Source organism: Podarcis pityusensis (genome assembly GCF_964106645.2).
Source record: "Podarcis pityusensis genome assembly, chromosome: W".
NCBI classification, from domain to species: domain Eukaryota; kingdom Metazoa; phylum Chordata; class Lepidosauria; order Squamata; family Lacertidae; genus Podarcis; species Podarcis pityusensis.
This window is the reverse complement of record NC_138045.1, coordinates 12436583-12451730: the sequence shown is the minus strand read 5'-3', so window position 1 is coordinate 12451730 and position 15148 is coordinate 12436583. Positions and strand designations below refer to the sequence as shown.

The 15148-nt window shown below is 46.6% G+C and overlaps 1 protein-coding gene across 1 annotated transcript in view; it reads right to left on the bottom strand.

Moving 5' to 3' along the window:
* LOC308467630 (E3 ubiquitin-protein ligase LRSAM1-like) overlaps positions 1–15148 on the bottom strand; it is a 67781-nt gene that overhangs the window by 40009 nt on the left and 12624 nt on the right. The window contains exons 4-5 of the mRNA XM_080989366.1: positions 9971–10106; positions 9101–9145 (exon numbers count right to left, since the gene is read on the bottom strand). Of these exons, the coding sequence (XP_080845492.1) occupies positions 9101–9145; positions 9971–10106 (181 nt within the window). The remainder of the gene's footprint in view (positions 1–9100; positions 9146–9970; positions 10107–15148) is intronic.

The following is a 15148-nucleotide window of genomic DNA, read 5'->3' as shown; positions in this document are numbered from 1 at the left end:
AGAACAGCAGTTGCTGTCTTAGCAAACTCATCAGCAAATCTCTTTGGAGGTCTGCCCTTGGTCGCTCTCTCAGATCTGCGTACTAGACGCAAGTCTTCTGGACTCATCTCCTCTTTCTTAGGAGAAAAGTGACCAATGGTGAACAGTGGTTCTTCCAGTTCATTGTCAGACGCATCAGATGGTCTGACTGAGGCCTTTGCGCTCTTGTAGTCTGCTGTGTCATCACTGTCGCTGACACCAGCAGCAGCGCCGCCCACTGAGCTGGAATCCGAACTCTGATCATCATCATCATCATCATCATCCTCATCTTCCTCAGCATCATCTGCTTTTTTCACATCACCTTCATCTTCCTCTGGGTAACTCTGGAAAATTCCCACATTTTCCCCCCACTTAGGATTGTACTCAACACTCTTTGTGAACTTAATGGACTTAGAGTCAGTCATCCATACCCTGTATGCTCCTTTTTCGTACCCCATGAACAAACCATGTGCCCCACGCTTCCCAAGCTTGTTGCTTTGTGGGGTGTGTACCCACATGTCAGAACCAAAGATTCTCATGTGCTTGATGTTGGGTTTCTTACCAAACATCTTCTCATGGGGGTACAACCAATAGGTGATGATAATCTGCGATTACAAGTGTAAACAAAATTCGACAGAGCCTCCCCCAAAACTTATCAGGGAGATTGGCATCATGCAACAATGTTTTCAGTCTGGAGAAGGGAAGATGGCGACGAGGTAAGACGCATTTGCCGGAGTTCATTTCGAATCCTCCCTAAAATTTGTGCTGTGGCTCCCAGCCTTTCAAGTTTTTGCTGAAGATTGTATCAGGGTGTTGGAGCCCATGCCAGGAGTTCACATTGCTAATAACTGTAAAGCCTGCATCGTAAATCAGCTTTAATGAGCAGATAATTGCATTCTCCGGCAGCCTTGGAAGCAGCCTTCGACTTACTGGTTTTCCGCCAGCTCACATCCAGTTGTATTTCTATTTCTACTACCTTTTATTATCTTTTAAGCACTGCTATTTTAAAAGACTCATAATGATGGGCCAAGGCAAACGCCTAAGGGATTGTGACGAGGCTCTGCCCTCCCCAAGAGCCAAACAATTAAAAATCGACCCCCCCGTGTCTGACAAACGGAGTGACCCCATTGAACTCTGCTATAGGGTGAAAACTCAGAACCGTTTCTACCCTCTAATGTCTCCAGAAACAACGTCAACACCAGAGGAATTATTTTTACCCCAGACTAAAACTGCGGACGGCAAGCTTGGAGGAAGAGGGAGTGTCCCATTGAGGGTGGTGCAGGACGCTGGAACTGAGGACTGCGCAAGACAAGAACAACATGAACATCTCCATCTTGTGGTCAGAACCCTTAATTGCATATTCAAGAAGATTGATGTGCTAGCCTCCCAGTTATGTAACCTCGAACAGAAAATGGATAACTTCTGGTCAAAGTTTAAACCAACTGTAGATACGGGGGAATTGAAGTGCCAGAGGTCCTTGCCTTCTACCAAAAAAAGAAGTGTGATCCCTAAATATAAACCAAATCCTGCACTGAAACATCAAGCATTGTCCCTGCAACCTAAGAAAATCTGCCTAAACATCGGGGCAGGGTCACCAAGGTGGCTTACTCTGAGTGGGGTTAAAAAGCACCTAAGCAATCTCCTAAACATAGAAATCTCACAATGCGATCTCATTGCAGTATTACCTTTGAACCAGCACCTCGGGCAACAGAAAGTGATGCTTGCGTTTTACTCTCCAAGGATCCCTTCAGCTATCATCAGGCAGAAACCACTCTTGGCAAGGTACGATATCATCCCAACAAGAGTTTTTATGGATAGCATGATCCACCCCCTCCTACTTGCTGGTCACGGTACGGAGTGGACTCTGTCGGAGAGGTCGGGAGTACCTCGGGACATCGAGCCTCCTCTCCTGGAGGATAACCATCCGCACCGAAACTGGACTCACCCTACGTCCCCACGAGCTCTAAAGAAACCCACTGGCGCAAGTAATTCTCTGACCCCGCCGGAGGAAAGAGAGCTTTTAGCCACCTTTGGCGACCTTCCACCGAGAGAACAACAAGAAATAATTGATAGACTAGAAGTACTTAATCATCAGCTCATACATGTCCAGAAGAACGGAAAAGTCCTGCCCACTTTTCAGGATAACTCTGCCAGCTTTTCGGAGTCGTGGTTTAAGGAAGCAGGAAGTCTTCCATACCTTAGTCCAGCTCCTAAACCCATGCCTCCCCCACTTGTGGGCAAAACCCACCGACGCTTGGCAGACCCAGGTTTTGCCTCTCAAGTTGGCCCCTCATCCCAACTCTTGATAAATTTTGACTCGCCCTCCAAGAGTCCCCCGCTGAGGAGTGTAACTCAGAGTTCCTTCCACCAAAACAACTCCTTACCATCTAATCCATCAATGCCGGAACTGGAGTCCTCATACTCCCCTGAGCGGCATAGACCCGACATACAAACGGTACCAGTACGCCGAACATCCCCTGTACCTTTGCCAGCATCAGGTCAGGGGAGTGTCCCACCTACATCAAAAAATGGCCCGGATTTGATTGAAGACCCGACCGGACATATAAACCAAATGGTTTCATCGGCGACCTTTAGACCTTGCGGTGGGGCAGTCTCAGCAAATCCTGTGGAGTTTCCCACTGAAGTGTCCGCCCTTGGGTTAGCCAGCGGGAGACCCGTTTTGTCGCCCCAGTCAGAATACCTCACTACCAACTTCAAGACTAGGTACCTTCAGCAGGTGCCTGCTATGCAAAGTAAAATAACTGACTTTTTCGTGGGGTCTGCCTTGCCTCCAAAGGACTCACATCCCTCCCCGAAATGACAGCGAATTGGTTACAACAGGAACTCCCCCCTATCAGTCCTCAGCTGGAACATTGCGGGCTGGAGGGGGAAAAAACTTGACCCAGAATTCTTGGAGTATATTAACCTGTTTCATATCATCTTGTTCCAAGAATCGTGGGAAGTAGAGAGAATTGATCTAAATGGCTTTGAGCTTCTAGAACTCCCTGCCTGCCCCTCCCTGAAAGGAGGCCGCCCTAAAGGGGGCCTAATAATAGGCATCTCCCTCAACTTACATTCTAAATTTACTCTAGTACAGGCCTTGCCTCCTTACGCCCTTACCGGGCTGATTGCGGGGGAAAAGATCTCACTTCTAGTTACAAATGTTTACTTGCCACCCGGGGGTTCTTCCTCCGAACTGGGCTCTAAATGGGGCTCGCTAGAAGAGCATTTGCTCTCATGCTATGTCAAGTTTCCTAACACCCCGGCCATAATAGGTGGCGATTTTAATGCCCGCACAGCAGCAAATTGGGACTCGCTGACCAAAGCCAAATGGTGGGTTACCCCAAACATTGATAATTATGATCTGGAACATATCATGAGGAGAACTTCTAAAGACCAACGAGTTAATGAGGCTGGAGTATTCCTCTACCAAATGGCCATCCGTTTAAATCTGGTCCCCCTAAATGGCACATGCCTCCCTGATATTCCAGGGGATTTCACTCACCTGAGTGTTAAATCAAACAGCGTCCTCGATTACCTGCTGGTCTCCAGTGATCTACTTAAGTGTATTTCCACCTTTAAGATTGAGAATGTACAATCTAGTGATCATCTTCCCCTTGTAGCCAAGCTTTCCCTGAATTGGCAGTCGGAGGCCTATAGACATGCGACCCAGATGGTAACCAACGTATCTCTCCAAGTAAGAGGAATCAAATGGTCGGAGACCCAGGCTCAAAGGTATCAGGAATTCTTTCAAAAAGAAATCCTCGGACCCCATCCCTACATAGGCTCTGCCTCAGACGAGCATAGCATAGTGTTGAAACGCTTCCACCATCATACGACTGATCTTACGTCCTTCTTCAGGTTACCACCCAAAATATTAAATCGAAACGAGTATACTTACGGTGCCCCCTGGTATAACTCTCAGTGCAAACAAGCAAGACAGCGCCTTCGTGCTATATATAATGTATATAAGACCTCCGATGCATCTACTCTGCCAGCTAGTTATGCACAAGCCAAGCAAGTTTACAAACGCACGCAGAAAATTGCCAAACGTGAGTGGCAACATAATCGCTGGCAGGCCTTGATTACTGCTTCAAAGCCACATAGATCCAGGGAATTCTGGTCTCTGATTAACAGAAGGGTGAGGAAATACCCAAGGGCAGTCATCCCTGCACCGACATGGGAATTGTTCCTGAAGAAATGTTTCTCACAGGCAGATGCTCCCTCCGACCATCTGATGCATCTGTTTTCCCACCTACCTATTTGGCCTCCCACCGATCCTGACGAAATAGCCAAGCTAATAGCCCAGCTGAAATCGGGCAAAGCCCCAGGGCCCGACCTGATCCCTGCTGAAGCCATCAAACTACACCCAAAATGGTGGGCTGGCATCTTGGCCAAAACCTTCGACGCAATCAACGCTTCTGGTCTCATCCCCAAAATATGGAAGGAGGCCATTATAGTACCAATTCATAAAAAAGGTTCTCCAATGGAGCCGGAAAATTACCGTAACATCAGCCTCCTTTCGATCATAGGGAAAATTTATGCCAGCTTTTTGCTGACGAAACTATTGCGATGGGTAGATGAGACTAACCAGATTGGCCACGAACAAGCAGGGTTCAGAATTAAACGCTCTACAACTGATCATGCGATAGTTCTTTACCATCTGGCACGGAAGTACTCCTCCCCTCCCCGGGGCTACCTGTGTGCTGCCTTCTTAGATCTTAAGGCAGCCTTTGACAGCGTTCCTAGAAATATTCTTTGGGAGAAACTTGCGAAACAGGGCATCGATAGAAGACTCTTATGGCTTATAAATCAGCTCCACGAAGGTACCCTTGCCAGAGTGAGACTTACTCCTGCGGGCGACCTCACAAATTCGATACCAATAAACAAGGGAGTGCGCCAAGGATGTATATTGGCTCCCTGCCTATTCAATCTATTCATCAGCGACATGCGAGCACCCCTAGTCAACTCATCTCCAAGTACACATGCGCCTAGACTAGCGGATTACCGCTGTCCACTCCTTTTATATGCGGACGACGCGGTAATTCTATCTTATACACGTGTTGGACTAACCAGAGCTCTGAAGATCTTTGCCACGTATTGTCAACTCAACCAATTAACCATCAATCATGCTAAATCTAAGATTCTGATTTTCGCCAGAAGTCGGAGATTATACGAATGGAAGCTTGGTGGAGCAAAAATAGAGCAAGTCCTAAAATTTCAATACCTAGGAGTTATTTTTCAATACAATTTGGGGTGGAAAGCACATATTCAACACCTACTTAATAAGGCCAAAACTCTGTCATATGCGCTCCTCCGATTTTTCTTTTCGGATGGAGCTTTGCATGTTCCCTCGGCCCTAAAGGTGTTCAAGGCAAAAGTGGTTCCCGTGCTTGCTTATGCTGCCCCGCTCTGGGCCGTGATGACAGACCTTGCTCCTCTTGAGGCTCTGCAAAACCAATTCCTACGTCGGCTCCTAATGCTCCCCCTGTGCGTAAGCAACGCAGCCATGCGACTAGAATTGAAGATCGCATCCTTAGAAACTTGCCTGTGGAAGCAAGTCTTCAATTATTGGTTATCATTGTGGCATAGATTACCAGACCATTACCTTGCCCAATGCTTATGGCGAGATGAATTCTCCAGCCTTTGGACCAGTAGAATTCATGCCAAACTCCTGAGCTATGGAATCTCTCCCTTAGATTCCCTAAAACTAGATCAAATCACTGCTCAAAGACTGATCCGCCAAAGACTGGATGACATCGATTTACAGCGAAATTATATGCTGGGGGGAGGTGTTTGTTCGCCCCAGAACATTGGTATCACTTTAACTTACTGCGTTCCATCATACCTCTCCTCCCTTTCGACTGTTGCCCATAGGCTGGCCTTCACCAAAGCGAGGTTTAATGTTTTTCCCTCCAATGTCCTGAGACATAGATTCTCAAAGGGCCAAACCTCCGCCATGTGCGAATGTGATAAGGAGACGCCGGAGTCGCTTCAGCACATTATGTTCACTTGCCCCTTATTCAAGGTGCCACGGGCAAATTTGTTGGGATCAATCATACAGAAACTAGAGGGTACTCCACCAAAATTCCACCTTGCCCAAATCTTGCAGGATAAGGATACCCATACGACCCTGAAAGTGGCTAGGTTCCTGGTCGCTGTCCTTACCCAAAAGCGTTGCCAAGGAGCACCACAAGCTAATTAAGGCGTAGTATGCCATTCCATCTTATAGTATTTTAATGTTATAGTAGTGTTTTAGCGGCTGTTTTTTCCCACGTGCACAGGCTGTTATTTATGTCTTGTTTTTATCTGTATGGGCCTACGGCCGTAATAAATTATTATTATGTTTTCAGTCCTTGCAGCAACGTTTGATTCGCTCGTTCCGCAAGTCCATTCATCCAATGGCGATCTAGGCGTTGACAAATCATGCTGGATTCCCTTCTCAGTCAGGAAAGCTTCAAACTGCTGAGAAGTGAACTCCCCGCCCCGATCAGTAAAGAGACAGCCAATACGTTTACCGTGAACATTCTCCAACCAAGCACAGAATGCCTTGAACTTAGGAAACGCTTGCAATTTCTGCTCGAGCATAAACACATGAATGTACCTGGAAAAAGAATCAATTAGAACCATGAAGTACCTTGCTCCACGCAAAGAGGGCGCAAGTGGACCAACCAGGTCTGCGTGCACTAGCTGGTAGCGTTTGGAAGCCTGCCTGCTAGACTCCTTGCCTTTTGGAGCAACCTTCACCTTGTTCTCTGCACAAGATACACATTTCATGTGAAACTTACAGGGTTTGATGTTCAAACCCTCAATCATCTCTGGCATCTTGGCCAGTGCCTTCCAAGAGAGGTGACAAAACCTTCTGTGTGCATCGTGAATGCATCCTGCATGAAGAACTTTGTTAGTTTGTGCAACACAACAAGAATCAACATTAGACACAACAGCACCATTGTCATCATAAGTTATACAGAACAATCCATCCATAAACTTTGCATGCAAAATGTCCTCTTTGCCTTTTCTGATGACACAAACGCTCCTCTTGAAGGAAATCTCAAAGCCATGCCCAGTCAGCTGTGGGACACTGAGCAAATTGTCTGCAGCACCTGGAACATATAGTACATCTTTGATGGTAGTGTGCAGACTTGCCAGTCTCACAGTCCCTTGTCCTGCGATCCGCAAAGTCTTTCCGTCAGCCAGGTGGATCTCACCTTCTTGAGGTTTGAAGGAGATAAAGAGATGGCGGTCCTTTGAGACATGGCGGGTACACCCCGAATCAATAACAAACCTGGCCTTGGCCTTTGGAGCAGTCTTTCTGGCAAGCATAACCTTGTTTTCCACCGGCGTGGGCTTTTGCTGCTTGCCCCCCAGCTCCTGGCCATCAGACTTGCCTTTAGCCTTTGGTGAAGCTGTGCCAGCAAACAAAGCCTTGTTTTTCTCTGGCGTGGACTCTTCACCCTCCCTCTGCTTCTGGCCATCTGCAGGCATCTGTCTCTGTTTACTTCTAGCCTTCCGGTATCTGTGAGGATGACCTTGGCTCCCATGAGAAACAGAGCTCTCAGCTGCCGACTCCTTGGCTTCCCCTGGAGGCTGGAATGCTGCCTGGGATGACGTGACAGTCAGCTCGCCCTGCAGCTTGCAACCGGTGCCCTCGGCATCCCTGCATTCACTCGCATTCTGGGAAACAGCCAGGACCTTCGATGCAGTCAAACTCTGGGCTGGGATGATTGGCAGATGGGCTACTTTCAAAGCATTCCACATCTTACGTGCAGTCACGTTGCCAGCTAACGTTTTAATTTCCTCCAGAGAGACGGACAAGACTATTACGTCTATGGCCCTCAAATTCTGGGCTCGCCATCTATCTGTCAGAGGAACTGGAGGGGCTTCAGACACAGTATGCCACACTCCAAACTGACGCAGCAAACTTTCACACCATTTTGCCCAGGTCTGATAGTTGTGCCGATTTAACTTTGGACACTTAGTGCCATCATCTGAGGCTTTGAAAAACTCCATTCCAGGTTTTTACTTGAGCCGTCAGCCTTTATGCCTTCAAAAACTTCTTATCTCGGCAGCTCATAAATCACGAAGCCTCTGGCGCAGCTTCCAGGCCAATTAGGCCAGCCGGACATCAAAAGCTCTTGCTGCGACAAACAGAAAAGCCTCACTTTAGCTTTTCCCACATACCTCAACGCAGTCTGTCCCAGTCTTACTCTCCTGTAAGTGCCGTGAATCTGGGCCCAAAACCTGTTGTCGGGATACTGCCAGGGAGACAAAGTCCATCATGGCCCCCAAGCCGGCTGCCAGACGAACCATCGATCTCCCGTAGTCACGCAGTATCAGCAATTAGTGACATGAGTTTCTAGAAATAGCTTGCCACATTCCAGAGCTCATGCACACTCTATCAGCAGATAATGCACAGCCAAAGTCGCACTCAGGAGAGCATTATTTACAAGTTTATTCAGCGTTGATCAGAACACAGAAAAACATGACTGGCTGCTTTAGTGTCTACGACACAGAGAGAGAAACGAAAGCAACAGCAAACAAACATCCTGTGAACAGGAAATACGCAGACTCTGTGACTCTCAAAGCCTGCTCCCTTTAAGGTGGAACGGAAATATCCTAACACTCTTGGATGAAAAGATGATAGGAACTGAGGAAGCCACCTTACGCCATGTCAAACCATTGGTGCATCTAGCTCACCATTGCCTACACTGACTGACGACGACTCTCCAGGGTTTCTGAGAGGGAGCTTTTTCCAACCCCACCTAGAGATGCCAAGGATGGTACCTGGGACCTTCTGCATGTAAAACAGGTGTTCTACCACTGAGCTATGGCCTTTCTCCAGTGGCGATCAATGGCTACAAGCTACAATGGAGGCAGCATGCCTCTGAATGCCAGGTGCTGGGAACCAAGTGCAGAGAGTTGCTGGTGGTGGTCAGAAGATGCATCTGGTCAGTCACTGTGAGAACAAAATGCTGAACTAGACCGCCCATTGTCTTGACCCAGGCAACACTTTTTTATGTTCTCATGCAAAGGCATCATCCTCCCCACTCCTTACCCAGCCAAGAGCATCTGGGACACTCACCAGTCATTCTCCAGAGATTTGAGAATCTCAGAGCTCTGCTTTTGCCTAGAAAGAAAGCAAGGAGGGGAAAAAACGCCAGACGGCATTATTAGTCCTTGTTCAGTTCTAAGAGGAAGGGGGGAGCTCATGCAACCACCTGTCAGTCCAGCATGGAGTGGAACCTATATAAAGTCCTATATAAACTCTCCACTTGAACAAAATCATGGCTGAAGCAACAGGATGAAGGATCTTGGTAAAAGAAAAATTAATTCCGCTATGAAGGGTCTGCTGTTTCCAGACCATGACTCTTGGGATTTGCTTTCAAAGGAAAAATCCTGGACGAATTTTGGTAACATCAGGGATGTCCTGACAGGGCTATTCCTGTTTGACCTCTTAACTTGAGAGCTGAGAACCTCAGACCCAGGGGCTGAATTTGGCCCTCCAAGCCTCTCTGCCTGGTCTTTGGAACTCTCCCCAGCCAACCCCCTTGCCAGCCCTACTTAAATTCTTGAGTGTTTTTGTCTGGCTGGGATGTGCCCCTGAACTCTGATAATGCCTCTTGGCTGACTAGATGGGAGGATAGACAGCTGTGTGAGAGAGTTCCAATATATAATTTGCATGTGATGCTCCACCTATTTTATCCTCTGGCCCCGCAAACCACTGTCAAGTGGCCCCTGGAAACCTTCCCAGAAGGAAACATGATCCTTCAGTTAAATTTGTTCCCCAACCCTAACTGAACTCCTTGTCTGGAGTCACACCATCAGATCTGAAAATCCAGCCCAGGTGTCTTTGAGCCTTGGTGCAATAAACCCAGCCTGGGAGTGAAAACAGTCAAGAGTTGCAAGTGTAGCTCCCTAGCTCCTGTGACTGTTGCTCAACACCACCTCTAACTTCTGGTTCTCTTCCAGCAGGTTCTTGATCCGGCTGGAGACCCCTTGCTCCATCTGCTTCAGCTGCTCCAACAGCTTCATGCATTCTTCTCCTAGGCACTCCTGGTGCCGGGTGTCGGAATCTCCGCTCGACCGAGCTGATAAAGCTCATCTGCCTCTGGCCGAGTCCTTCGGAATCACCTCCGATGTGATTAACGACCTGAGCTTTTGATGAGGCCTCAGGCATATTCCCATTACACAGAGAATCAAAGCAGCACGCGGAAATGATGAGATTTATGGCTACATTGCAAAGGGTTCTATTATCCTAACTATGCAAACAAAAAAACCCACATCCTCTCTCTGTGAGACCAGAGAGCAACTGAAACAAAGGAACAGGAAACCAGTAACGTCACATCCGTCTCCCGTGAGACTTCCAACAGTATGGAATGTGTGGAATGTAAACAGAGTCTTGTGACTCCAAAGCACTGCTCAGTGGCAAACAGAAACTAACACCGGGTCAGGCCCTGCTCCAGCCTCACCTGCTCCTGCAAGCAGAGAGGATAACAGCATCAAAGGACCGTTTCCTTGATCTCCAGGACAGCCTTATCTCCCACAGAGGCCTCCCTGGACCTTGCGACTCGAGGGTAAGCCTACATCTGGATTCCTCAGAATGGCACATTTTCCCAACCACAATAAGCAAACGTATGAACCTCTCTCATGGGCAGTGGAGGCTGGTCCATCGGGGTGAATGGGGCACTGCCTCCCCAGCCTACCCTCCTACTTGCAACCAGTTCAGCGGGTGGCAGCACCACCCGCCAGCTTCTTCCTTTTTAGTCTCTGGGTGGCCCCTTGCAGAACTCAGCAGTGAGAATGAGGACAAAAGTACTTAACAGTCTCTACCTGTCATTGGCTCTGGCACCATCTACTGCTGGGCTCCCAGCCTTCTGCCCTACCAGTCCCAATGGGCATCAGTCATCACTGCCTACAGGGCAATTATCAATCCATCCTAGGATGACCTATTTCATTTTCTTTTACTTAGAAATATTTTTGAGCAGCTTAACCACGGAGCAACAGGAGGGTCCGGGGTGGTGGTGGAAAAGGGAGACAGACAAGATACCTCCTTCATGCTCTGGAGGATCTCCCCTTTCTGGGTGTGGCTCTGGTGCATGAGCTGGGCTTGACCTCGCTGCTCCAGATCCAATCAGTGCTCAAACTTCAGCTTCTCCTGCATCTTCTACTACTGGGAAGGACCAGCAAAGAGCCGCATCAGCACACACATTCAAGCATGTGAACATACTGTGGCTTGTAGTGTTCCTCCCAGTGCATGATGAGAGACAGGGCTTGTGTGTTCATAAACAGCAGATGGAAGTGAACAAACCTGTGTTTGGACTGTGTTTGGACTACAGACTGCAGGTGGGGGGGGTGGAGCTGGCCTAACTGAAAGCTCACCCACACAAAATATAGTAAGAGTTATCCCCCTGCATGTTTTTTGCTTGTTGTCATCTAGCCTTACAAATAAAGCTTTCTGAAAAAAAATCCCTCCCAATAGATAATCCCCATGCATGTAGAAATCTAGTATGCCATGGAAAAGTTAGGCTAGATATGCTACTTTTCTTTGGGGGGGGGTGCGTGTGTGAACAGAGGAGCAATCGTTGTATGAGCCAACACCTGCAGTTTGAAGTGGTATAGTCCAGACACAACTCTGCCACCTCATCTTCCATTGAATTTTCCTCTCTCCTTCAGCTGCCACCCAGTGGGCAATTAATACATCAAGCTAGAGCATAGAGTAAGATGGGATAGCGGGTGCCCACTCCATCAATTCAGCTGGCAAACACGCTCACTTTGAGCTCCTCCTCTCTCCTTAAACCCTTTCCTTTCCAAGCTGCTTGTTACGAGAACTTTGTAAGAACTAATGCATGAGCTTACTTGTTTGCCTCTTCTCTCTTCATTCCTTTTGTGCCATGTCTTAGATTATACACCTGCAGGTTAAGGACTGTTTGCTACTCATCTTGTGGTGCTCTGGCAACCATTCTGGCTGAAGCATTTTTTATTATTTCAATACTTTACACTGGGGGGGGGGGGGACCTGTGGCCCTCCAGATCTTGCTGGACCCTTAACCCCCATCAGTCTGAGCCAGCATGCCCAATGCTCAGGGATGATGGCAGCTGTACTCCAGCAACCTTGAAGGGCCAAAAGCTTTCCCATCCTGGCTTTAAAGCAAATGAATTTGCTGACTGAGGGAACTGAGCCAGATCTATTTTTCTTCAGATGGCACTATCATCATCATCATCATTATTATATGACGGCCACTCGTGTACGTAAATAATACTGTCCCACAGAAATTGGCAGATCCAGTGAAGAAATGGAACAAGCTGGGGGAGCCATCTGGAGGGCATAACAGTTTTCCATAAATTTGTTCTGAAAAAGGAGGAGAAGGAGAAGAGTTTGGATTTGATATCCCGCTTTATCACTACCCTAAGGAGTCTCAAATCGGCTAACAATCTCCTTTCCCTTCCTCCCCCACAACAAACACTCTGTGAGGTGAGTGGGGCTGAGAGACTTCAAAGAAGTGTGACTAGCCCAAGGTCACCCAGCAGCTGCATGTGGAGGAGCGGAGACGCGAACCTGTTTCCCCAGATTACGAAACTACCGCTCTTAACCACTACACCACACTGGTGATAGAAACTGTGCCACTAAGAAAAAAAAACACCTGAACTTCTGGGTTAGCGCCATCGGCAATGGCGGAGTTCCTCTGACCGAGAGGAACCCGCTCCGTGAAAATCGGGTCTTGCCGCCGCGGCGAAGGTGGAGACCCTCTAAAAATCCCAGGCGGAGGAAGCCTGGGAACGTGGGATTCAGCTGACACCAGAAGCGCCTCCCCTACTCGCAGGGAAACCCTTTTTCGGGGATCCGAAGCGACGTGGAGTGAGTGGCGCGGTGTTTTGAATCAACCGCTACTTTTACGGAGTGAAGCCGCACAGCCGTTGCCGGAGAGCGCTGACTTTTTCCTGTGGACAATTGGACTCTAAATAAGTACCCGTGAGTAGAACGGAAAATTGGATTAAGAAACATTTTAATTTGGCACTGAAGCGGGAAGGCTCTAAACAGGAAGTCCGCCTCCCGTTTTTGTAAATAGATTGAAGCAAAAACTTTGTAAGCTAAAGTCTGGAAAGTCGTATATAAAGGTCTAAATTTCCTTCAGTTATTACCACCAAAACCCCTCTTGGAAGCAGGAGAAAAGGGGGGGGGGGAATCTGACTGTTTAAGCCTGCAGGAGAGAGAGTAAAGAAAGATAAATTTCCACCGTCTCAAACCTGGGAACGGGGTGTCAGAGACAGAAATTTATGGGGAAGTTCATCGACTGTGAATGAAACGTCTTTTGACAGATAGTTAAAAAAGAGAAACAAATGGACTCCAATGTTGCCTCTTGCATTCAAAAGAAACAAAATATTTGAAAAATGAAAGTAATTTTCTTTTGTTGGTCCTGCTTTCAAAAGATGGATACAAATAGAAATTATCTCCTCTAGAGGGAGCTTGTTAATTTGTTGCTGGAGTCGATCTGGGGATTTCACAGCTGTAAGATTAGGATCGTGAGACCAGACTCTGACCTTGAATAAAAATGTGTTTAGAAGAAGTTTTGGTGCTTGCTTTTTGCAAGACAAGCGCTTTGCTGGAGCAGATGCATGAGAAGATGGATTTGATGACTGTTGCAGTTAAAAACTTTGGACAAACGGCGAATACCCATATAGAAACCATTCAGGAACCAGCCCAGGAACTTGTTTTGACAGGGCAAGCGCAAGTGCAGAAGATAATGGAGGAGGTTGCTGTTGAACCTCAAGTAACACAAATGGAGAGATCCGAGGCCTTGCAGGAGCATAAGCCGCTGTTCTTGAAGTTTGAATCTGGAGTGGACCGGGGGGGGGGTCTGGAGTTGTGAGGGCTCTTAATTTTGGAAGGACTTTGAAACATGCTTTTAAATACTTCCTGGATTACAGTGTTGACTGTGGGGAATGGGCTGATCTGCTGAGGGGAGATGGAGATATTTTTGGATTGGAGTCCTCCCGAGACCTACCCCCCAATGAGAAAGGAAAGAAATTAAGAAAAAGATCAACAAAAGACAAAGTAAAGTGCAGGTATAAACAAGATGATGATCTGCAGAAGGGACATGGAAAAGACTTAAGAGCCTCGGACATAAGATCACCAGGTTGATGGACTAGATGGAATGGACAAGAAGGACTGACAAAACCCGAGACCAGGAAGAAGAGACGTTGGATGAAGATTGGAAGAAAGTTTTTTTAAAAAAATTATTTTGAGAATTAGTGTAAAATTAACGAGTATTAGGAAAAATGTCGGAATGAAACTATTTGGCTTTAGTAGAAATGATATAAGGAGTTATGTACAAATAAGTATTAAGTTTTAAGTTTTAAGGTTTTTTTATGGTAAGATAAGGTTAAATAAATTAAGGTAAATTGAATGACAGAATATAGTAAAAGATGGAAAGGATTTGTTGAGTTAATTAAAAGGTTAGATCGTTAAGATAAATTATATAACAAAAATTGAGAAAGATGGAAAGAATTTGCTGAAACAATTAATTAAATTAGAATACAAAAAGGGAGGTGTGAGGAGGTCGATGAAACAAGTAAATGAAAGATAAAGATATGGAACATTGGATGTGTCTTTTAATGTTATTGTTGTTGTTTTTGCTGTATTGTTGTATTGTTTTTTATGCTTCTTCATTTATGTATTGTAATGTATGTTTTGTCAATTTTTTTTGTTTTCTTTTTCTCTTTTTTCTGTAATTCTTAAACTTTTAATAAATATCATTTAAAAAAAAACAAAAAAAAAAACCTATGCCAATGCTAAGAACCAGAGAACTAAAAAACACCTGGTGGATGAAAAAAAAAAGCTCAAGAGATCCAGCACTTAGCTGACACTCATGATGCACAGAGTCTCTTTAAAGCCACAAAGACCATCTATGGACCAATAAATCATGGCATATGCCCCCTACGCTCAGCAGATGGTACCACACTTCTAAAAGTTAAAGAAGCTATTGCACTGTGCTGGAAAGGACACTACCAACATCTCCTTAACCACAACTCCCCCATAGCTGCTGAGGTCCTCTCACAAATCCCGCAAAAACAAATTAGAGATGAGCTTGCTGTATCTCCAAATCTGGGAGAGTTGTGTACAGCTATTAACC